Source organism: Nyctibius grandis, chromosome 1 (genome assembly GCF_013368605.1).
Source record: "Nyctibius grandis isolate bNycGra1 chromosome 1, bNycGra1.pri, whole genome shotgun sequence".
NCBI lineage: Eukaryota > Metazoa > Chordata > Aves > Nyctibiiformes > Nyctibiidae > Nyctibius > Nyctibius grandis.
The window spans coordinates 75,518,304-75,542,568 of record NC_090658.1 but is presented as its reverse complement, the minus strand read 5'-3'; the positions used below and the strand labels follow the sequence as shown (position 1 = coordinate 75,542,568).

The 24,265-nt window shown below is 40.1% G+C and overlaps 1 protein-coding gene across 2 annotated transcripts in view; it reads left to right on the top strand.

Annotated features, from left to right (window-relative positions):
* NT5DC1 (5'-nucleotidase domain containing 1) overlaps positions 1 to 22,377 on the top strand; it is a 154,709-nt gene extending 132,332 nt beyond the window's left edge. The window contains exons 9-12 of one of the 2 annotated variants that reach the window (XR_011048488.1): positions 1,572 to 1,690; positions 1,826 to 1,984; positions 7,752 to 7,858; positions 21,736 to 21,813. Coding sequence is in view for 1 of the 2 variants with exons in the window: in XM_068404259.1 (XP_068260360.1) it covers positions 1,572 to 1,690; positions 1,826 to 1,984; positions 7,690 to 7,858; positions 21,736 to 21,854 (566 nt within the window). In the remaining variant the exon portion in view is untranslated. Of the gene's footprint in view, positions 1 to 1,571; positions 1,691 to 1,825; positions 1,985 to 7,689; positions 7,859 to 21,735 lie in introns of both variants that reach the window. The other variant, XM_068404259.1, reaches the window with a different exon arrangement.
* The last annotated feature ends 1,888 nt before the right edge of the window (positions 22,378 to 24,265 follow it).

The window sequence follows — 24,265 nt, the reverse complement described above, 5'->3', positions numbered from 1 at the left end:
TGTGTCTACTTGTTCAACCAGCCGTACAAATATGTTGAAAAATAGAGGGAAAATAAGACAAATTTGCTGAAGTTTGACAACTTCTATTTGATCAAAAGTTCTTTGGTCAAAAGTATTTTAAAAGTCAGGAAATTAAGGACTTTTTTTATGGATGCTATCATACTTATTATTATGAGGTTTCTGAAGAAGATCAAAGGAAAAGACATTTCCACACAAGTTCTACATGAACTTAGTGTCAACTTTGAATTTCCTTGTTTTTCCCTAGTCTGTAAAACACCCTTAATATAGAATAGTTTTGTCTGAGAATAAAACCTGTGTTTATTCAAATTCTTAGATTCATAATATTAAAGAATGATTTACTGCCTCTCCCTACATACCTATTTCCCTCTTTTTGCTTATGTTTTTTTCTTTCTTCAAGGACCCATGTACTGCACCCTGTACATCTTCAGTGCTCTTAAACATAAAGCTGTCTTGTTATTTTGCTGTTCTTCCAAAATTTGCATTTCAGCTTTTAGCAGTCTCTAACCAAGGGAAGTTTGCTCTCTCTGTCTCAGTCTTCTTCCTAACACATTTTAAGTACTTCGAGAAATTCCATAAAGCGGGAGAAAAACTGAAGTCCTGGTGTTCCACCTAAGTCAGCTCAAAGCACTATATTGGCTTCTAAACCTCTAGCATGAAAAACAGGACATATTTGATTAAGAATGAATAACAAAATCACCCTTTTGTTTAACCACTTCAATAGACAGAAGACATTAATATTAATACTTCTAGTGAAATTCTAGTTTATCATTTCACTAAGGCTAGTATTTTGGCTCCAGCAAAAAGCTAAAAGGAGTTTTTCTGGCAACAGTACATGGATCTGAATGAACAATAAGGTTACATGAACACCAGGACGGATCCAGCTGCTTTGGGACCAGCTAGAAATGAAGCCTATGGCACAGTTAGGTAATGACTGGGGAGTTTCAGCTTCTAGTGATTTTTGCAGTTAACTGACAGCTTCCAGTGTGGATATATGCCAGTGTGGATTATACCACCAGCAGCAATATTGTCCACTCTTCATTTCTTCAAAACTGGATGATAACTGGGACTGCTCATTGCTTGTGCTGATCTAAGGCTGGTAAATACCCATAAGAGCTACCTCAGTCTGTCTTCTTGTATTTATGTCAGTGTTTAAAAGCAGTAGGTAATTTGTTTGTGGGGAAAGGTACGTGTTTTGCCTGAGATCTGTAGCAGCTCCTCCATCAGTCTGGTCCGTGTGGTTTCCTGCCTTCACTGCTACAGTGTTTGGGAGGCAAAGCCTATGGCTTTGATTCCTCAGCTCTTCTGTAGCCCTTGCAGGTGGGTCTCGGCTGCTTCTTTTCTCACAAATATCTGCCTGCTCCCAGCTACCAAACACCTTGACTGAACCCACAGTCAGTACCAGGATGTAAGCTCCAGACACTGGAGCTGGTTTATTGTCAAAACAGACTATGGTCTCCAAGCTGTGCACAGGCAGCTTCTCACACGTCTCACAAATACAGGAGCGTGGGCTGCTCTCACTAACAGCGGGCGATTTTGCTTGGTGATTTCAGAGAATGACGAGGAGCAGGAGGCTCTGCTATCACTGGAGAAGCCCGGCTGGTATTCGCAAGGTAATGCTATCCAGCTTTATGAACTACTGAAGAAGATGACTGGCAAGTTGGATCCCAAGGTATGTTATAAGTGAGAGTAAATCTTTCTGAAAATACCCTGTTTCAGCCTAAGGCTCTTTTTCTCACTCTGTGAAATACAGTTTGCTTGTTTTCCTCATATACAACAAACTTTTAATTTGCTGCTTCCCTCATAGGTTGTTTATTTTGGTGACAGCATGCACTCAGATATTTTCCCAGCACGTCACTATAGCAACTGGGAAACTGTCTTCATCTTAGAGGAGCTTCTAGGGGACAAAGTTACGGTGCCTGTGGAGATAGTATCTGAGCCCTTGGAGAAGAAAGGGAAATACGAGGTAAGGATTCCTTGCAGATGTTTCCTGAACAGAAGAAAGTAACTTACAAAAAAGCCTCATGCCACCTGCGCTGAGAATGAGCCTGCTTATGTTACCAGGCTGCTGGCAGCATCAGCATCCCTCGCAGACGTACCCTCCTGGCTGCAGCAGGATGTGCTGTCCTGTCCCAGCTCAGCATTGCATGGGTGACACAGAGCCTCTACCTGGAGCTAAATCACAGACCTCAGAAAAAGAGCTGTATGTGCAGTCCCTTAACCAAAAACCATAGTCTTCTTTTCAGTAACAAGAACCTGGTCTGCATCCTTCAGGGAGAAATTTCATGGTCTCTTATCACAAGTCCAGCACCTGAACTCTGCTGAGTTCATGGCGTTCCCCTGCGTGTTGTGGCCAACTGTAAACACGGAGAAATTGTTATTAGTTTGTAAGGCTCTCTTTCTCTCTCCATGAAATACAGTTTGCTTGTGCTTTCCTTATATACAAAGAACTTTTAATTTGCTGCTTTCCTCGTAGGTGGTTTATTTCCGGGACAGGTGTGCGCAGACAGGACTCAGAGGGACTGTTCCAAAGTCCAGTCCAATGCAGACTACTGGTAGTTACCTCAGATAAATAATGTGATTTTCAGGTTGATCGCAGCTGGGAAGGGGGGCCTTAGCACAACAGCCACACTTTAATTCCCCCACAGAAGTTGGAGGGTTACTAGGGGTTATCCTCCTCTCCACTGCTGAAGAAAAAAGTAGGCAGGGAACGGCGCTCGGATGGCCAAGGCGGCAGCGTTGTACCTTCAGCGTGTCCTATGTAGGAACTACAGTGCAGCTTCACTCCATTTGGAGTGTTTCTTCTTTTCTTATGTTCCTAAATAAATAGGTCATTTTCTTCTAGTTGCAGAGAGGTATATGTTTTTTGCACTTTGCTTTGAAAAGCACTTAACTTTTTTTTTTTTGTTTTTAAATAATTAGTCTTCGTGATTAAAAAGTTAACTTACCGATAGGAAGATTTTTGTGGGGTGCTTTTATACGAGAGATGTTTTTAATCTGAACATGCTTAAGAAACTATGGTTGAATAAAAAACCCCAAACCTTACAGCATGTTCAATATATGCTTTTGAAGCATACATTTTTAAACAGACAGCCAGAACATGTTTTTTTTCCTGGAAGTACAAAGAAAGAGTTATTGAGTGATGTGTTTCTTGATGATGATTTGGTTTTCTCTTGTTGCAATACCTCTGGTCAACTGCTCACAAGATGCATCTTCTCTATCGCTGCAGTTAGCAAGCAGGAAGTTGAGACTTTTAGACAGGTGCTTGACATTTCACTAACGCTGTAGTATTCCTGATAAGAGATTGCAGTATCTGGGGGAGACACCACCCCTGCCACACACAACCCCTGTTCAGTTTACATCCGCTACCACTGACAGCAAGCAAGCAAGGTAGAAATGAATTGCGTTGATTAAAGGAACCAGAACCAGGGGTGCCGTGGCAGGTCAGTGGTGTTATTTCATTACCACACTGCTCACTGGAGTCTGAACAATGGGTCACATCCATATCTCTGCAGTTGACTGGACACCAGTAACTTAACAGGACTAGTTCAAAGGGACTCCCTTTACAGGCCTATGAAAGTTTTATTTTCATTCCCCTAATCAACTTCTCCCATTAACCCTTTGGTTAAGAGGAGAGAAAAGCCAACTGAAAAGATTGTACAAAGTCAGGTGTTCCTGGAAAATTGGGCACTAACAAACTAGATTTAGTCTTAGTCATCAGCCTTCTCATTCACTGGCAATAAAAAAAATACACTACTATGGCAGATTTTCCATGCCATGCTGTGTGTACAGAGAGGGGCTGGAAATTTATTACAAGATGCAGTCCTCCCTTCTGTCAATCTTCACAAAATATTATTAAAGAAATAAAGTATTACTTCTAATTTGCAATTATATCTTTCAGAAAGAAATTACAAAAAACTGTTTTCAGTTGTTTGACTGGTATTTCATCACTAACAGGGAGAGGGGAAGAAAACAACCTCCTCGCACACAAACTGGGAGGCTAGTAATTTCCATTTTCATTAGCAGTTTTTGTCTTTTCCCTTCAATTAAATGCATGATAGAAGCCAGATACACATAACTGTGAAATTATGGTAACAACTGCAGTTCTTTCAAGTATATGAGTCATAACCAAATGAGCAAGAGAATAGCAAACTAAAAACTTCACGCAATTACTCGGCTCCTAAGTGAATTGCAGCATGCAGGGGAAAAAAAAATACCAAGCATTGTGTTGAAACAAGATTCCCCCCAGATTTGGGGGTTTGTTTGCTTGGCTGTAGGCTTTGTTTTTGCATTCTGTTCTTTAAATGTTTGATCAATTCCATCAATGAAAACTCTAAGAAAAGCTGGAATTTGTCCCAGGATTTCGAGGCAAATGATTACAGAGGAGCTAGTCAGCATGTAAGAACCTTGGGCTATAGGAATGAATGGAGCAGAAATCGAAGAATTTATTGGCGAATATAGACAATATTTTTGCAGTTAGAAGGAAAAACTAATTTTTACAGTATTGCTGAGTGGCTGGTTCGTTGGGGGAGGTCAGGGCCCTTAACCCCTCGAATTTCCAGGACTCCCTTGCAGTGACCGTAGACAAGGCTAATTACTCTGTGCTTTTTGTCTCTGTTTGTCTCTTTATTCCCGTTTATCTTTAACACAAATCTAACAGTACTTTCAGGAACAACCTGATGGGCTGTTGTGAAGCTTGGCGAGTAAAAGCAATATCCTTAAAGCAATATCCTGAAGTGAAATGTGTGTTATTTTAAACTCTGCTTATAGTGATCCATGTTGTAGTTTAGGTACAATGATAATGGGTGAAATGTTTTATATTTGCACGTGAGCTGTGGGCGGCAGGTTCTGTGCAAAAGTTAGACCAGTGGCAGATTTGCCCATTTGCACACCCAGCCATGGGTGTGTTATTCAGGAACATCTGGTTGTTGTGACCAGTGCAGCTGTGCTGGCAGAAACACCTCAAATACTTGCTGTTATACCAGCAAAACCGTATTTTGAGCATTGATTTTTTTCTGGCACTAAGAGTCTGTGGTGGTGTCACTGCCTTGGCACACAGCGTACAGCCATCAATACCATCCGTCATACTGGATGCAGTAAAGTAATCCTAGTGCTCTGCACTTGGTACAAAGACAATGGCATAGATGGCAAATCTCCATCTAAATAATGCCTTTAAAAAATACTAACAGCCTGATTTTTCACTCCTGTCTCCTTTACATCCTTCTTTCTTTCATCTCTTTACCAAATGTAGGAAAACTTCAGAGCTCAGCTCCCTGCCTATTTCAATTTTAAAAAGGTTGTTTGTAAACTGACAAATCAGTGTTACCCAAGGGTCCTATTAACAGATTCCATCTGCTCTGTTAACAGGACCTATTTGTCTGCAGTTAATAAAGCAAAAGTGATAGTAAGTATTCCAGGTGTTTTAACTTAGTGAAAAGCCCTGGGACTTGGGGAAAGCACGTACTATCGTTTTATCTCTGAAGTCTAGATGTAGTCTTTGAGGCTTTGTACCCTCAACTGACACAATCAACATCTGACCTGCTACTGTCTGACCAATATGCCTGAGAGCAAAACCACATGCCTGGGGATTTTGCATAAGAAAGAAGGATTGCTCAGCACTTCCCACGACCTGCTTTCCTGCTGGGAGAGCAAACCCCATGTCTGGGGACTACAGGAGAGAGTGGCTGGTGCACCTTCCAGAGCTCCTCAGCCCCACTGTTGAATGTGTGCCTCCAGGCATGTGAGGAGTAGAGATGTTAACAGGTGACTTGCCTCATTTCACATGTATAGATCCATGGTACATGGTCTGTCCTTCATTGCAGGCTACGTCTGCTGCAGATGAAATATGGACATCTTCTAGGCATCAGTTAGGGATGGTAGGAGGACCAACATATGATGCTTCCTAAGGATGTGGGCAAAGTTTTGACAGCTCTTTTCAGATTTGCAGTCAAGATTTAGCCTACCAAACCACCCTGTTATGTGGAGATAAGCCAGCAGCAAAATGACAGGAGTTCTCTACCCAGTGACTTGATGACAACTCCCATATCTAACTGGGTTTGGTTTTACTAAGGGCTTGAGCTGTAAATCCAAAATGTAACTCCCTCCTCCTTACTCAGGAGACTCTGAGAATCAGACCTCTGAAAAAATCAATTCATTTCCTCAAATTGCAATTTTAATTGCCTGTTGAACCAATCATACATTTCAAAAAGCAGAAGCCTCATGTTTTTTCTCTTGTCAATAAACAAGGCCTCATCTTTTGTGCAAATGCTTATGTGGGCCAGTACTGGGGTTGTTGTTTTGATTAATCACCTGAATGGCTGGAACAGCCTTAAAAATTTTCTGCATGTGTCATCCAGCTGGCAAATGGATTTTAATTCAGCATAGCATCTACATTTAATTATAACTGATGTAAAGTCCTGGAATTTCCATGGAAAGATAAGATTTGGAGAAAATAAAAGAGTAAGGTGCTGTCCCTGTGTGTGAGGCAAAAAAAAAAAACACAACAAAAAAAACACTAAACCATGAAAGAGCCCAGCTCTTAAGTTAACTGCTTGTTTTGAAACAAAAGATATGGGGTTTGTTTCCAACCTATTTACATCAGAAGACAGAAACCAATATCTATATTTGTCCAAATCAGTACTTCCTCCCCACCCCCAGCTGTGCTCAGAGAAAAAACTGTTATGCAGAATCACAAAAAGAATGGCTCTGTGTTTACTGACATGGTCTGTTCAGCTGGCTCAACAGCTTTCTTGTGATCAAAAGCCACGGACCTCTGTCACAGACACAAATTATTCCAGGAGATTCTCAAAACTATTAAGAAAGACATTAAATGGAAAATAAAGTACGAAAGTTCACAAATCTGGAGGCACACACTAGGATATCTGTTCTTCTGTGCTTTCTGGTCTGAAAAGATACTTTGCACACAAATGACTTTAACAGATTTTCTATAGTGTAGTTCACAGTTTTGTTTTCCGTTTTTTCATCTTTCTGTAGAGGCCTCCTGGAGCTTTTTCTGGCTGCTCATGGCAATATATAGCAGGTTTCAAGATGAACTGCTAAAAGAAATCTGTTTTCCCAATGCTGCTTTAATGCTTTCTTTAAAACATGAGTCTACATGTTGTTGTCTGAAAATATACATGAAAAAATATCAATTTTTCACAATTTGCTAGGCAACTGAATGGCTCTCCATGGATCCTGCGGCTCTGTTCTCACTCATTCCTCATCTCAGAAACAGATAACATGACACAGCGGGCATGATGCGTTCTTCAGAGTTACTCCATCCAGCACCAGGAGACTCCTTTCTCCCAGGAGGAGGTCCAGGCTGGGTTACAGTCTGTGCTGCAGCTACCCAGCTTCTCCAGCAGAGAAAGGCAGCAGGCTAGTCACGCTATCAAAAACAGAAATACAGGGAAAAGAGATTTTTTTAAGGGAAAAATATTTAAAGCCAACTTTGTATGTCCTAGGAAATCCATAAATTGCATACACAGGAGCCTGGGGACTTATGGGAGGAAGATTGTTATTGTTTATATTTTTAAAGTCACATTGCTCCTGAGATACAATGTAGTTTTCCCAGAAAGTCAGAGAAATACTAGAATTCCTTCAACTAATGCTTGTAGTTGAATAGAGAAAGGGGTTTTTTTAAGATTACATGTTTATTTATTCTTCTTTCAGGGAGATCAGCCCGAAGCTCCTTACTTTGTATCTAAACAGTGGGGCTCTTTTTTCGTGGACAGATTGCCAGGCCTGGAAAATGCAGAGGAAACCTTAGTTCGCACGTGGTCCTGTAAATGTATTAGCACTTACAGCACTATTGCAATCCCTAGTCTTGAAGCAATAGCAGGTAAGGAAGATTGCTTTTTTTTTTTTTCTCTAATGAACATATAGTATTCATAGTAACTTTTTCATAATGTAGATCTATTTTTGAGAGTACGTGTATCTGAAATACATTCAAGAATATTCTGTTGATATCATCCAGCAGGTAATGCTAGTGGCTATTAATTACTTTGATGTTTATGCTTTTAATAGTTGTCTGCTATGCCAGTTCAGTTTTTTGTTTGTGCCTGCAAGTATTAGATGCTTAGTTTATCCTATGTTAGAAATAGAATGCAACATTTAACAGATTGTAGATTAGTTCCTGAATTTTGATTCAGGACTTCCCAGCAGTATTTTGCTGTGTCTGCTTTCAGTGGTGAGTTACCTCAGGAAACAAGCACATGCCAAGTTACTTGGGTTTTTTAGACTTCCAAATACGTTTTTCTCTGATCTGACTTGTTATCCTTCCTCAATCAGCTCACTTATCCCTTTACAGTTGAAATGGAGATGAATGAATGCAGGAATATAATGAAGCCAAGAATGCCTAGGACTCTGCTTCTCTCCCTCTTTTTTTTTTTTTTTTAAATGTGTTTGTTGCTTTTGAAACTGCATTATTATGGACAGAGCTGGAGCCTAAAATATTCTCCTTATCTGGAAAACAAGGCATCACAAGAAATGTCTTGTTCTCCAGAAAATCACCTAATTGAGAAACCAGCTCAGGCTTTCTACCTTCTTACATCAAGGCTGTGTCAAAGGTACAATTATGGCTGATCTTCTGATTTCCACTAATGTTTATCCCAGGAGGGACCATACATTATTTTGGATGATTTGTAGGAATAGTTTTAGCAGTAATACTGCAATAACTTTGCAACTGCAGTACATATCGATTGATTACGAAGTGGTGGTGAAGACCCTCTATCTATCTATCCTCAATCTACCATCATTTGACCTTACTAAACTTTATCGATACACCATATCTAAAGGAATAAACAAATTATTAAATGAATGAGGTGCTTAGCTGTATGAAGAACACAGCAAGCATTTAGCTTACTAACCCCTCTGTTCAGCATCTGTTGCCTACCTCATTCATAAGACCAAGGAATAAAAAGTTGTTCTGAGAGAGCATTTCAGATTTGCCCAGCAGTTATTTCTACACCAGAACACATGATAGACCTGTTCTTTGCAACCACATTCTACACATGTATGTACATTGTAAGGATATGTCAAACCAGAAAACTCATACGGTGCCACAATTTAATTATGCTTCTGATATTTGCCGTGTTGCAGTCTGTATTTCAGCCTAAAGGTACAAAGCCCAAATAATACCAAGGGAAATTGCCAGGAGAGAGGTACCTTCTGTAAAACCCCCTTCTAATACCTTTTCCAGAGTGTTGGCCTAGAGGAAACACATCGGTCAGCCACACTCTGTGAAACTCTGTCTCCCAGCCAGCTCCCTAAAACCACAGCTCAGTTTGCAGGGATAGCAAAGGCTTTAGACTGCAAACATACCACCAAGTTTCCAGCTACAGGTGAAGGAGTGAGACCCAGAAAGACATATATGTGTAAATTAGTGAGTAGTACAGCTGCCTGTCATCGGCAGCGGAGCCCCTGCAAAGTCTGTTCCTCCATTAGGAGGGACACTGTGCACTGTCCCTCGCTGCATCGGACCAGTGCTGTGGCAGGGGCTGGGGTCTGCAAAACGTGTACCCCAGAGCTAAAGGACAGGGGAGGAATAACATTTTTAACTTGCAGCTGTGCGCCTGAAAGCAGACTCAAAGCTGAAGGTACGAGAACATCTATGGTTTCTTACAGAGAGAGGTATTTCTTGTTTGTTTGTGCGGAAGAGCAGATGTTCATTATTATGGATGTTGAGGAATTCCTGACTCCTCTCGAATACTTTGTCTGACTCCTGTCACAGCAAGCTGTGAGAGCTCCTGCTTTGCCAAGCCCTGAAGTTTTTGGCTGCAGTTGTAAGTCATAGCTTAGCTGCAGCTATTTGGGAATAACTAGCTAGAAGAGATTCAAACAGGTTATGTGAGTTTGATGTGCTCCAGTTTTTCCTTTCCTATTCATCTCCTTTAATTACCAGCAGAGGACTTCCCACAGCCAAGCTGCAAAAACGCAGGCCTTTCCTCAAGATCTCCTGAGCCCAAATGCGTGGCCAGGCATACTGACCATACGAGCCCAGCTCCGACCACCAGCTGGCACAGCCCCAGCAGCACCCGGCTCAGCCTGACCCAGCCAAATGAGCTGCCACCTCCCTGGAGGGGTGCTGCAGCCTTCTGTGAGTGGTGGGCTCACCAGAGCTCCTCTATCAGCAGGGTCTGACCTGGCTTTTGTATGTCTACGTGAGCAACAGTAAGTGCCACGTACAAGTAAATGTCCCAACATCTTGTGATCTGCAAAAATATTTGGTGAAAGGCAGACAATTGCTGCCATGCTAACTTTAAAATTGATTCTTGTTGTTTGGATGCAACATATATCTGTGCATAAAGAACAGCTTGGTTTACTTCTCAAGACACATTTTTTCATTGAAAAAGATTATTAAAAAAATTATCCAACGTTATTCAATACTAATGGTGTTTTACAAAAATAACTCAGTTTCCAGCAAAATTCATATGAGAATTCTTTTGAGAGTTAGCAGAAATTCATTTTGGGTAATAAAACCCTTCAAGCCTGTTTCCTTTTTTTAAAAAAGAGGAAATATGTAAAAACGTTAAAAATAAGCTATAGATCTGGTTGAGAAGTTGGAATAGAAACTACTTTGACAGTTCTCTCTTTTCACCAACATGTTTTAACTTTGGTTCAGATGCCTTCTGATAGTTTCACCTGAAGAATTTATACAGGTAACTAAAGGGAACGATCTGATACTTACCAAAGAGCATTGTAGGAAAAGAGTTTCACAGGGAATGCTGCTGTTGCAGTTTTTGGCCGTTCAAAGTATAAAACAACAGAGCACATATACAAACTGTATGTGTGATTAGTAAAATGACAGCTTGGTGAAACGATAATCCAATCCATTCTTCATTAGCTTTCTGAATGTAGTCGTTCTTCTACACTTCTGTCCCCACCTTTACTTGAAAATTCAGTATCTGACTCAAAAGGGGTTTGCATTCAAAGATGCAGGAGAAATTCTGAACTTTAATGTCACCTCAGGCAAGGAAAGTATTAGTGGGACTGCAGATTACTGCATCCCGGTTTGTCATCTAAACTCCCCTGACAGTCCCTGAAGAGAACTTGGCATTTCCCTTGTGCATGAAAAAGGACGTTTTGTTTATTGTTATAATTGCTCAAAGGACAGGAAGGATCTTCTATAATACCTTCTGTATACTTTCCTCAGTTTGGAGTGGAAATCAGATAAAGGTCAAATAAAAATCTTCATTTAAGACATTATCACCTTGACATTAAGACGACGTTAAAAAGGTTTTAACTGAAGAGCAGCATTATGGTTATATCTTTGTAATATTAAGAGAAGATTAGTTAAGCTGAAGGTTTTCTAAACATTTCGTAGGTCTTTTATGAGCTAATTCTTCTTACCCACTTTCAGTAAGCAGGGAAGTTTTTCTCAAGTATTGGAAGGCTGATGATCTCATGATTATATTGACAGTACATGGTTAATAAAATAGTAGAAGCCAATGCCTCTACTCCTATTCTACATGCCTCATTCACAAACCCATCTGTTTCTTCACTTTTCTGCTATTGGATCTCTCCTCATTTACAGCTCCCTTACAGATTTTGACCATTTTCAAGCACAATGATATCATAAGCCAAGTTTTCCAAATCAGGATCCATTACCGTGGGAATGTTACATTTGAGCTCACACATGGCAATTAAAAGGTGTAGGGGTCTGTCTGAAAAATGGCATTTTGCATACACCACAGTTTCTAATACATCCTCCTCCACTTCAGAAAATTTGGTGTGAGTCAAGTAGAGGTGGGTACTCCTATCTATCATACCTGAATAATCTGAACTTTACCTTCAAGGAGCAGGCAACTGCTACTCTGTGGCCATTTGATCCAATTTCCAGATACTCATGTAAATAATTCTATGTCCTGCATTACATAGGTATTCCAACAGTAATTATAGAAGATGTCTCTGATTTACAAAGAAGATCAAATATAAATAATACCTTATTTACTAAGCAAGTTTTTGTAGGAAAAAGTCACTAAAATAACTATCCAGTGCTAGCATTTCAGATGGATATTTGATTAACAATTCTTTGATCCCAAAAATGATATGTATATTTCAAGCTAATGCTTTTCCTTTGAATCTCATTATGGTTGGTATTTTTGTAAAAGTCCCACTTCAAAAATTTCCATTATGAGAAACTGTGGGGTTTTAGAGCTTATGGGGGAATTTTGGTAAGTTTGTTTTGTTCTTTGTTGCGAAGAAAAGCTTAAGAAAGTGGGCCCTAAATCCTAATAAGGAGAACCCAAAAAACCCTTTTTTTAAATTTTGTGATTGTTAACCTAATTCTCCTGAACTTGCCTCATAACCTCTGAATGGTGAGGTTTGTCATAGAATTAAAAATACTGTAAGCAAGAAGAGGAGATTGAGCGATGTTGCAGCTCAAGAGAGTTGCATTTCAGAGAAGAATTAGTGCAAAGGTAAATGTTTTATGCAGACAGAGTTCATTTCACGCTTTGGAGATTTGATAACCAAGCTTGTGTCATGCATGAGAATAATGCATTTCTTAAAATCTTGTGTGCTATATGAAATCTTATCATGCTTTGCCAATATGGGTGCATAAGTTTTCTTCATGCCTTATTGTTATTTCAATTAGCTAGTACAAGAGAAAAACCTCTGTTATAATTTACCGAAGCCGCCTCTTTAAAGGCGCCTGCAGATCTGTACCCAGCCACTTTCTGCGGGAGTTTGAGTCGTCAGCCTGCTTGCTGTATAAATATAATGATAAAATTGCCAGTGAACCATGGCAAAGTAGTTCATGTTTCTGCTTAGAGTTGCAAATTATCTGCGCAATGGAAAGCCCAAGGCAGCTGTGACTGGGGCACCAGAACTGGCAATGCGTGGGTTGCAGATACATGGGTCTGCCCGTCACGGATCAACTACAAATTGCAAACCTCACCGTCTTTCTTCAGCGTGTATTTTAAAGGTGAAGGCCCTTGAAGAATCAACTATTACCATGGAAGTCGTGAATTTCACTAAGCATGTAGCTGTAGACTCACTTCTGTATCCTGAACAGTATCATTCATAATTATTGCTGAAGTGAAACAAAAAATTCCCCATATTTTAATACAGTAGTTCTGTGTTTTTTCATTGAATTACATCATTTAAAGTCAAATCCAGCTCTTATTAAAATTAAATTAGTCTTTCCTGTAACTAGAGTGATAATTATGTGTTCTTACATATTCAAATAATACAATAATAGCATATAATTTCCTTAAACATATAGAAGTATCTATATTATTCATTACTTGTTAATTAGCAGTAACCTTTTATATTTAATGCCTTACCTTACAACCATGCTTTTACTTACCAGTTTCAGTGTAAGAATGTATCTATACAATATCATCTAAAGACTAAGTTTATCAAAACGCTTTGAGGATTTAAACTGCTTTGGGGCTTAGCTTCTGTAAGTAATAGTTGCTACTAAAAGGCCGAAGAGGTCATTTTATAGTGAAACTTTTTATGGAAGAAATGTATTTTTATATTTGGTGAAAAATTGGTATACATATACAACGGCAACATTTCTGAGGTTTTCTGGTTCTGAGGTTTTGATGCAAGTAAAAAAAAAGGTAGCAAAGATAATTGACTAGAGAGAAGATACATGTTCTGAATGTATTAACGGCACCTTGCTCTATGTGTAAATTGAAAAGCATCAGATAATGTAAATCTGATTCATCTGTTCCAGGAAACTAGTTTCAGTGTTCTTCATTTATGAGAAAGAAAAACATACTCCACACAACAGATAAATATAATGCATTTATTTTTTCAGCTGCAAAATACAACTGAAACCAACAAACAACTGCATTTCAACCATAACAAACTATTATTCAATAAATCAGAACTAGCTTGTAAAAAGTCTTCAGGACCCAGTTATTTCCCAAAGGGTCTGAGACCCCGACTTTCCCAAAGGATTTGACTACTTTGTAGTAATTTTCAATGCAGAAAGGACAGCTTTCAGTGCGTTACAGTTTGTTCAGCCTTTCCTTCCTCCTCCAGAAAGGTGTATTGACTTGTGCCCCTGAAGTCTGTGTCAAATCATGCAGAACCCAGAAGATTACTTCCTAGCCAATAACTGACAGAAATGTTGCTGCCGTCGTTACTCTGCTCTGTGAGATGTCAAAGTACAGCCACCTCTAAAAGATTAAAGGGAGAACTCATGAGCAACTCATTAAGAAAGGGGGAACCACTCAGTCATTTCTGCTTTAAAGTTATCCTTCAACTCAGGCAGCATAATTTCATTTGCAGTCTGTAATTAAAGCTATAATTGGCTTTTGACTAGATCGCAGACTTATGGGGTGAGTTTAGATTGCTTCTTTAAAAACACTGGTGGTAATACAAAGTGTTGATAATTTTTGAGTGTGAAAAACAGTGAAAATAGATACATCACCAAATATTGGAAATATTTCTTTGACCAGGTTGGAATTTTACATAACCTGCAACCCCACATGTACAAGAAAAAGGTGCTGGAAGCATTTATGTACTCTGGATTGGTGCCTAACATATTCCCTCTGCATTAAGATGGTAACACACACACAAAACAATGTAGGCTTTGTCTTCACTGCTTAAAAAGCTTAATGTGTGTCTGTGTGTGGCTTTTTACCTTAAGGTAAGCAATGTTTGTCACCCATCCAGAGGAAAAAATAGGGAAAGGGAAAGAAAACATTTGTTTTACAAGAGAGGGGAATATGACAACATTAACCCCAGTTTGGAGAGTAAGGTTGATCTTGGTGAGTTTACCTCAGAATGAAAGAAAAGGGGCATATCGTCACTGCATTTATCTTAATGTAGCTCCTTCACAGTCTCAAATGCAACTTATTTCTTAATCAATCAGAAATGCCTGTTATCTCAAACAATTGCTTGTTTCCCAGCTAACTTCTTCAACTTACCTCAGAAGCCCTTCCCACCGCCCTTAGACCCAGGATGAGTCATTCAAACAGAAATTAATTAACAGATCCCTGAAAGACTAACACCTGCTAGTAGGATCTTGGCATTCTCTTAGGATTTTTTTTAGATTAAGTCTTCATCTAAATATTTAAAAATATTATAGTCCAATATTTTCTTTTGATCAGTTCCTGTTCAAGCAAAGAACCACACAGGGCTATTTTCTCAAAGGATCTCCAAAAATCACCATTTAAACTAAAACAAAAATGAGAGAAATTTCCCTCACATACAAATAATGAGTTTTCTTGTGTAAACACAAAACAGCAAAGAATTTCTAAGGCTTTCCTTCGCTGCAGACTCAGATGCAAGATCAGGCATCAGATGCAAGTTTAGTGCACACCTTGTGCATAGCTCTTCTGTTCAAGCCGGGGTCTGCAGTCCCTTGGCCATAGGGTAGACCCAAAGTAATGTGAAATTTTACTCCCAAGATAATTGTGGTGAAACTGAATGCCATGGGCGATCGCAACAGTCACAACAGGGTGGTCTTTCCATCCCCCGAGCACTCATCCCTCTGCAAAACTCTGATAGTGAAGCTGCTGCTCCACATATCCCCGCAGTTTGCCACTTGGGTTTTCTCCAATGTCACCATCTTCCATGTTAGATATAGCAGAAGAGTAACGAGTGATAAACCCCAGTGGCAGTGAAGCTCTTCCTCAGGCCAAGCTCATGACACAAATGTCTGCTGGCAGAGCTGCAGGTGTGATCTCCGACCAATACACCTGTGTTGGCAAAAGCTCTTATGTAGGTGCAATTGAAGCATCAAACCTGCACTTTCACTGAGGCTAGTTTTAGTCTTTATTCCTTGATTCCTGGATGCCCAGGAATAAACTGCACTGGCTCGTATCACCAACTACCTCCAAACTCGGAAGTTTTAGCAACTTCCTTCTTCAGAGCATACCTATACTGAAGAGTCCCCTCTTTCACAGAGGACACCGCACAGATACCCTCCCCCCTCCTCCTCCTCTCTAACTTTTGAGTCACAGAGTGTGCAGACAGCAGCAGTGACTTCCATGTAGCTGACAGAAAGAACGCTTTCCTCATGCTGACTTCACTATTTTGGGAGCTTTGTTTTAGTACAGTGAACATAGAATCATAGAACCATAGAATGGTTTGGGTTGGAAGGGATCTTAAAGATCACCTAGTTTCAACCCTTCTGCCACGGGCAGGGACACCTTTTCACTAGACCAGGTTGCTCAAAGCCTCATCCAGCCTGGTCTTGAACACTGCCAGGGAGGGGGCATCCACAACTTCTCTGGGCAACCTGTGCCAGTGTCTCACCACCCTCACAGTCAAGAATTTCTTCCTAATATCTAATCTGAATCTGCCCTCTTTCAGTTTAAAACCATTCCCCCTCGTCCTGCCACTACTTGCCCTTGTCAAAGTCCCTCTCCAGCTTTCCTGTAGGTCCCCTTCAGGTACTGGAAGGCTGCTGTAAGATCTCCCCGGAGCCTTCTCTTCTCCAGGCTGAACAACCCCAACTCTGTCAGCCTGTCTTCATAGGAGAGGTGCTCCAGCCTTCTGATCATCTTCATGGCCTCCTCTGGACTCTCTCCAACAGCTCCATGTCCTTCTTATGTTGGGGGCCCCAGAGCTGGACACAGTACTCCAAGTGGGGTCTCATGAGAGCAGAGTAGAGGGGCAGAATCATCTCTCTTGACCTGCTGGCCATGCTGCTTTTGATGCAGCCCAGGATACGGTTGGCCTTCTGGGCTGCAAGTGCACACTGCCGGCTCATGTTGAGCTTCTCATCAACCATCACCCCCAAGTCCTTCTCCTCAGAGCTGCTCTCAATCCATTCTCCACCCAGCCTGTATTTGTGCTTGGGATTGCCCTGACCCACATGCAGGACCTTGCACTTGGCCTTATTGAACTTTATGCAGTTTGCACGGGCCCACTTCTCAAGCCTGTCAAGGTCCCTCTGGATGTCATCCCTTGCCTCCAGAGTGTCGACCACAGCACACAGCTTGGTGTCGTCGGCAAACTTGCTGAGGGCGCACTCGATCCCACTGTCCATCTGAGCTCCTGCTTAGGAAAATCAGCCTTAGAAGTTTTGCTAAAAATAACTCCTATCAGATAAATCTGTTTGTGACCTTGGTGTTTTTTTCTTTTTGCCACTAGTAGCTCCCTCACATTCTGAGCTCTTGCTGCAAGCACTGCTTTGACTGTTACAAAATAAAAATAGGTCAGCAGATAAAAACATGTAATATTTTAGAAAAAAAACAACACCTGTTATAGTTTACCTGCAGATTGGCAAGTCAGGTCAGTCGACAGGGCAGCCAAACTGGTGAGCTCCCCTCTACCAGCTGTGCTTACTCCACTGTTAAGAAATTATTATTAGAAACTGTTACCATTAAGAAATTAATATTTTCCTTTTTCTTCAAAAGCAACTTTGAAATACAAGAAAAATCTATGGTGAAGCTTCTAAGCCAGTGTAAGTTACTGGAAGTCCTGTAATAGTGAAAGAATCAATACTGGCTGATGATCTGCCCCTATAGTTAGACCACCTGGATGCCAAGCTGTAAGATAGAGCTCTGTCTGTGTTTTCTGAGATTTGCCAGAATTAAGCAGTTTAAAGATTTTTTTCAAGTTAAAACTTGGGTATCGCTAATGAGGTTTTAGTTTTCCTCCCTGTGCCTTTTCCTTGGGGACAATCAGGAGGATATATTTGGATTCACTTAAGAACACAACCCTGCTGTTTACTAGGAGGTTTCTGCAGCGCCTGGCTCCAGCCCTGCTGACTGGCAGGGAGCAGACTTTGGAGAGGGGAGTTCTGCTTTCTGCAGGGCTTCACACTCGTCACGGGGATGCTGCCGTGGTGTCATGATTAAAAAATGTTGGCTTTGCTTTTGTTGGTTAATACTGCAAATGATTCCTGACATTTCTGCTGTGTATTTTGGGGGCAATCTGTTTCAGTCTTGGACTGTGCTTTCAATTGAAAACAAAATGCCTTCCATCTAAAGAGCTTGGTTCACATTATATTTGTTTAATGTATTGGTTTGTTCAAGGAAATCTCAAAAAAGGATTAGACGTGAGTATTGAGTTTATGATCCACAAAGGCCTGTGTCTGGATTAGATTATAATTGTCTTCCATTCAGTAACTCAAATATTTTCCTGATCACTCATCGAGAATATTACGTTTTCCCTTCTTCTTGTGGTTTCCTTTTGCTTCCTTGTGGCTGGAACTCTTAATTTTTCTTCTGATAAAAGCTTGTGGCTTTCATTTAGTTTGCTTACACTAACTGAACAGCATGCAGACACTAAGGGGTTGTCAGCTTAATAACTATGAAATAAATCCATCCGTAACACCTAAATACATGCATGGATATGGGTATACATAACCATCAGAGCACAATGTTGTAATTAAAATGTCACTTAATACCTGGATCTGGATAACTGGAACACAGCAACTGGAACACAGTAACTGACAGTGGTTGCTGTTCAAACATCATCATTGCCATTTTATTTACACCGAGGGCTGCTGGAGTCCTGCAAGTGAGGTAGGGCAGGGCAGGAGTCCTGCTTCTGAGCTCAGTCTAAGCCCTTGGGAAACACTAGTAACACTGAATGGTCACTGCAAAGGAAACTGGTTTTTATCACTCGCACTCAGGTGCTGGTGTGGGTGCAAAGAAAGGAGTGGGACAGAAGTTCAGGGGGATGCATCTAATAATTGACATTTCTGTAGATCTAGAAAGGGACATAGACCTTGAGACCGTCCATGTCTGACTTCTAGGAGTCTTTGGCTCTAAAAGTGAATATCCTGTTTGTCTTGGGAACAAAATGAGTCTGGGTGGAATTACCTAAGTATAATAGAAAAATTCTGGGATTGTTGTCCTCAAGCAATTGGGTAGAGCCAGCTAGCTCATTCTTCCAGCCTCAAGCTGTTTAGTTTGTTCAGGGTTGGTGTTTTTTTTTTTAGGATAGTGGCAATATTGGATGAGCTTTGTGCTGAATTCATTATCAGTGTAGGTTAGGACTGATTGGAGCCTCGCTGTCCAATTCTGTCTCAGAGTGGCCTGGGTATCTGCCCCTTGCCTAATTTATGACTCTCCATCAAGGTTAGGTGAGAAGTGGGTGCCAAAATGCAAAGGTTTGCCACGGCAGCAGCAGATGTGAGCACACACAGTAGCAGTACCTGGAGAAATCTGCTGGCAAAAACTCTAGGAAAACTAACAACTTGGAAACAAGCAACTATTTTTTTCCTGAGACTGGCTGTATTATCAAATACTGTATCTTATTTTTTGCATGCTTTTGCATCAAGCTGTGGCCTGTGCAAGCATTTCAGTTTAGTGAAATCGAGCTGCTTATTTCTTCTCTATGTCAACTGCGATTAATATGGAACAAGACCAGATATGAAATGAACTGCTGCTGTGTCCAGGAGGCAGACTCCAGACCCGTATCGTTGTTCTTTGTTGATGAGCCAGTATTGCTGGACCTAGTGATACCATTGCCATTGACATCCAAAGAAATTGGATTGAGCTTTGCTGTACAATTCACATGATACCTTTGCAATCCAGGGCAACTGTGATTTATTTTAAGTTGCAAAGTTTCAAAGAACTTAGTTTAAATGAACAGTCATCATCTATCACATTTTCTGGATTTTCATTTTTACAGAAATTTTGCATTCCCCCAATAAAAAAATCTTCATTTCTCTTTCCCGCTATACTTGCCCTTCTTCCTCACTGTGTGTTTATTCATAGCCACTAAGATTCCAAGTATGCCTTTCTGGATCACTCCAGAGCTTTCTCGTAAATGTATCACACAAACAAAGCAATAATAAAAAATATTGCATATTCCAGGCAAAGCAATGCAGGAAATGAAATCATTGATGGAAAAAAACCCTGGAAATAGAGAAAGATTTTTACCGTGTTTGTGATACATAAAATCTGCTTAACGGGTGAAGAATAGTATCTGCTTCATGCAACTTTCAGTGATGCCTTGGGCAACATTTTTACATATGGATCCCGTCTGATCATCTTCCAAAGTCAGCTTGCTCAGACAAAAACAATACTTAAATGGATAGATTGGGGTTTGAATATGTAAAAAAGTGATTATTCTCCTTTGGAGTCTTGTGCATTGTTTATAGAGTGAGTTTGGTGTTTAAGCTGATTGTGTGAAGCTAGTTTACCAGAAAATATCAACAAAATTACCATTTTGATCTAACTGGTTCTTTTCTTCGGCAGAAGCAACTCTGCAGCAAGTCTGCCCCATCTGTGCTGCTCTTTGATTAAACTATTCTTGGGACGCTCCAGACTGCTAGACTAAAAAGCTAGTGAAAGCTTTTGTATAAAAGTAACTGCGCAGCATTTATTTTTTATAGCTCATAAAGATATTCAGAAATATTTGCTTTCTTTTGTATTATTAGTTGTTATTTTGGAAACCTTTGTTTTATACAGAGCTGTCGTAAATAGACTCAGCAGCCAGTAAATCCACTGGGCCCTCCGCAGAGTAGAAAAACATCTGCCTGTTCTGCTGTGCTCAGAGCGGGCTCCAGAGATTCCCCTGACTCAGAGAAAATGAGAAAATGTACTTCTTTGACAAGCTGAAGTAACCCACTTCATAAAGCGTAATTCACTTCCAATCAAGTCTCCTCCCATTCCTACTTTATTCCAGCCTCTATCTGATTTTTTCAGCTGGATCTAAATATTAATTTGCTTGCTTAAGTTATGTGTAATATGGTTTTAAAGCTGCGGACCTGGATGCTGTCCTGGTGCCTGCCTGTGAACCACTTGTGAGACAGACCTGAACTTCCTGTTGTTTGTGCTGAAACTGCTAAGATTGTATTTTTCTGTTTCACAAAAGCTGCTGAACGCAAAAAGCCAAAATATTGTAGCATATAGTGACAGGATATCTTCACCCTAAATTTATCCAAATTAAAAAAAAAGTCATTAATAACTTACTGTTCAGATGAGCTGAGTAATAGTTTTTATGTTTTGCTTTGGTTCTAAATAGACAACTTGGGAAGAAGCTAACCCTTTTTTGTTGGGGTTTTTTTTTTCATTTATTGGAAGCGTATTTGTTTCTTGAAGTTTTATTTGTGTGTTTTTTTTAAGTTTGTTTCTTGAACTTTGAATACGAGGTGAGCATGGGAAGTATCAGTTTTCTGGCTGTGAGGGTGGGTGGGTCACTGCTGGCAGCAAGGGCTTTTTAAAAAGCTGCAGAAAAGAAAGCTTTGACTGTTCAGAACTATTTTAATGCATTCAGTGTTCTTTACAGACTGGAAGTGATGAGTACGCCAAGTTACAAGTGCAGATTTCTAAGAATGCTTGGTACAAAATGATCTTGTTAACACTGGCCTGCAAAAGGTCTAAGAGTGGGTGCCTTTGGGGAATCTTCCTATAATAGCCATGAAAAAAAAAAAGAAATTGACTTCATTGTTTTAAACATAGCCCTCTTACGAGTAGATTGCTGAGATAAAAGAGAAAGGCGACAAATTGAAGAATGAACTTGAAAGTGTTCTAGTGGGAAAATTCCATCTAGGCTCAATGAAGATTTTTGTTTAGTTTTTAAGCATTAGTTAAATCATTTTCTATGACTAGCATTATTTCAGCAATCAAGGAACTGAATATCCTTTACTGCAGTTGAGTAAACTCTGAAAGTCAATCCCTTGGACAGCTGAAGATGTCAAATAAACATGTAGTCACGCAATCTGATTTGAGTTCTAATGCTGGTGAGCAAACAGCTCAAGGGCTTAAGAAGTACTGCTATTCACCACAGGCTTATTTTTTATTTGATATGGGCTGTGTGGCTAATCAGATGTGGTATGTTTCTGTCTTTCAGATTTACCACTGGATTATAGATTTACGCGATTTTCCCCAAATAGCACAGCAACTGCCGGGTACTACCCAAGCCCTCCAGGAGCACTGCTGCCAAATGAGGAGTCAGTGACTATGAAATAGGTTGATGGCTTTTTCCTTAAATAACCCTGTGGTCCTTACTTAAACCGCTATCAAATGCTAATTGGTGAAAATGCTGTGTGATGCTTCATAAAATAGAATGATGGATTAAAGCAGACTCCTGTGTAGTCTTGTGTTTCACTTGTTGCTCTAGTCCAGCCGGACCAGGTGAGCAACACATCCTTCTCTCTACATCTTCTGACCACCGCTACCTTTCAGAAAGTGCTATTGGCTTTTTCCATGCACTGCCCAAATCCTTCAAGAGAAATGTGCTAGTAATAACTCATCCCAAGTTACATTCTACATTTTCAAGGACATTTTCAGTACTATCCCTATTTAAGGTGATGCTGTTGCTACCATAACCCCCAGGAAAGACATGAACCAGACCCTCAGCCATACTTCATTAAGAGTTACTTTGGACAGCCCAGGTTATCACCATAAATCAGTGTTTTGCAGGCTCTGAGGAATTTATTCTCTCACTGTAACTGTTCCTGGAGATACAGAAAAACTGAGGCCCAAAAAGATGCATCATACACAAAAAGAGACTTGAATGGGATTTAGGCAGCTAAATGCAGACTGACAGTCCTGAAAGCCTTTGTCATGTGCTTCGTATTCCTGAAAGTGCCTAACCACTATTCAACAGTAAGATTCCCTACATGCCTTTTCCTCCTTTAGTCTTCAATACCTCAAGAGTCAGAGCTCTTCTGCAGAAGGGGGGAAATCTGTGTACGGTTCCCTTCTCAGCTTGAGTGGATTCAAACCCGGATTCTCCATCTCCCTGGGAAATCATTCCAAGAGCAGGAAGGATATAGCACCCAGCTATACAGGGCCGTCTTTGCTAAGTACAGCCTCAGCTCAGAAGAGAAGGAAGACTGAAGACCTAAACTGAATATGTGCTTTCTTACCAGCTAATCTAAGCAAATGGCCATCCTGTTCTCTGCAGATTCAGTTCCAAAGACCCATTCTCCAGCACTTTGGACAGGGAGTCTTCGGTAACTAACACAGGGTAGCAGATGCAAAAACATGTCAAAAATATTTGTTTAGTCAGTAGTTTTGTCACACTAGGATGGCAGAATTTTGGATAAATTTCCCTCAAAGTTTAAAGAACAATAAACAGGAACTTTGTTTTCTTGTTGTCAAGAAAAAGAATTTACTGTCTTAGGCCTAGACAATTATCAGAATGGATTTAACTTGTGTTAACATTTAACTTGTGTCACCACAGCTCGCTCTGTATTTTTGCAACTTCACCAGTTAAAATATTTTGTGTCAGAATCAGACACAAACACCATTCCACCTCATTTCAGAGAGATCAGCTTTTGTTTCAATAGTTTTTTCCTGCTTTTACATAGGATGTTATTTTTACGTTCTTGTCATCCAGTGTAGTTTACAAGTAATATGCAACATTTCCAATTTAACATTAAGCATTGTTTTTTTGAAAGGGAAACATAAAACAAATGAGGAAAAAATTGAGAAAAACTTTCCTTAAAACAAGGTGTGTTAGGAAGGCAAATGAAAGTGGCATTCTCTTCCTCATAAGCTATAGGCTGCAAATATTTGATGTAAGAAGGTAACGATAAGTAATACTTGAGTTTATTTTGGAATTTTTTAATTAGCATCAACGTCTTGGGCAGCAAATCTGATTCATGATTTGTATTAAGCAGAGAGATACCCAGATTAAAATCTCAGATCTCTGATTACAGCATTGTTTGAAATTCTAACCTGAATCAAGGAACCCTCTGCAAATAATTTCTAACTAGGTTATGGTCCAAACTAATATCGTGTACCCTCACGCTTTTGTTGTTCTGAATTTGGAACTGATTTTTATAGGTTGGGGATTTTTTTCTTGTTTTTAAAGAAAATTAATTAAAACTGAATTGTTAATGAAAATTATAGTGAAAATCATCTAAGTCAGTCCTTGGTTCCTGGCATTTCAGTGGAGAAGCAGTATTTTTTTTTAATGGAAAGGTGACAGATTCTAAGGACAGCCTGAACACAAAGCTCACCAGAACAAATACATAGATGGACTTGCTCAACCTGAAGGTGATGGTACCCATCTCTGACGAAGGCTGTCACCAGCCATTTGCACTTGCTGCAGGAAGGACCACACAATAGTGGAGAAAGAAGTGGAAAACAGAATGCTACTGGAACCATGACTCCATGTGCCATCATATGCTGCAGGAAGACTTAGGAAAAATAGTTAAGGTGTTTGCCAAAAAAACCAGAGTTCCTGTGAAACCAGGACTTAATGACTTACTGAAGACTCTTCTCATTCAAGAATCTCTGAAAATTATACAGGTCTTATTACAAAACGGAGGTTGGCAATGGAGGAACTTCAGGAGGGCAATCAGTGCTGTGGCAACGAGAGAACTCTTGGAAATGGAGGTGGCACGGAGACCAGGGAGAAGAAATGCACG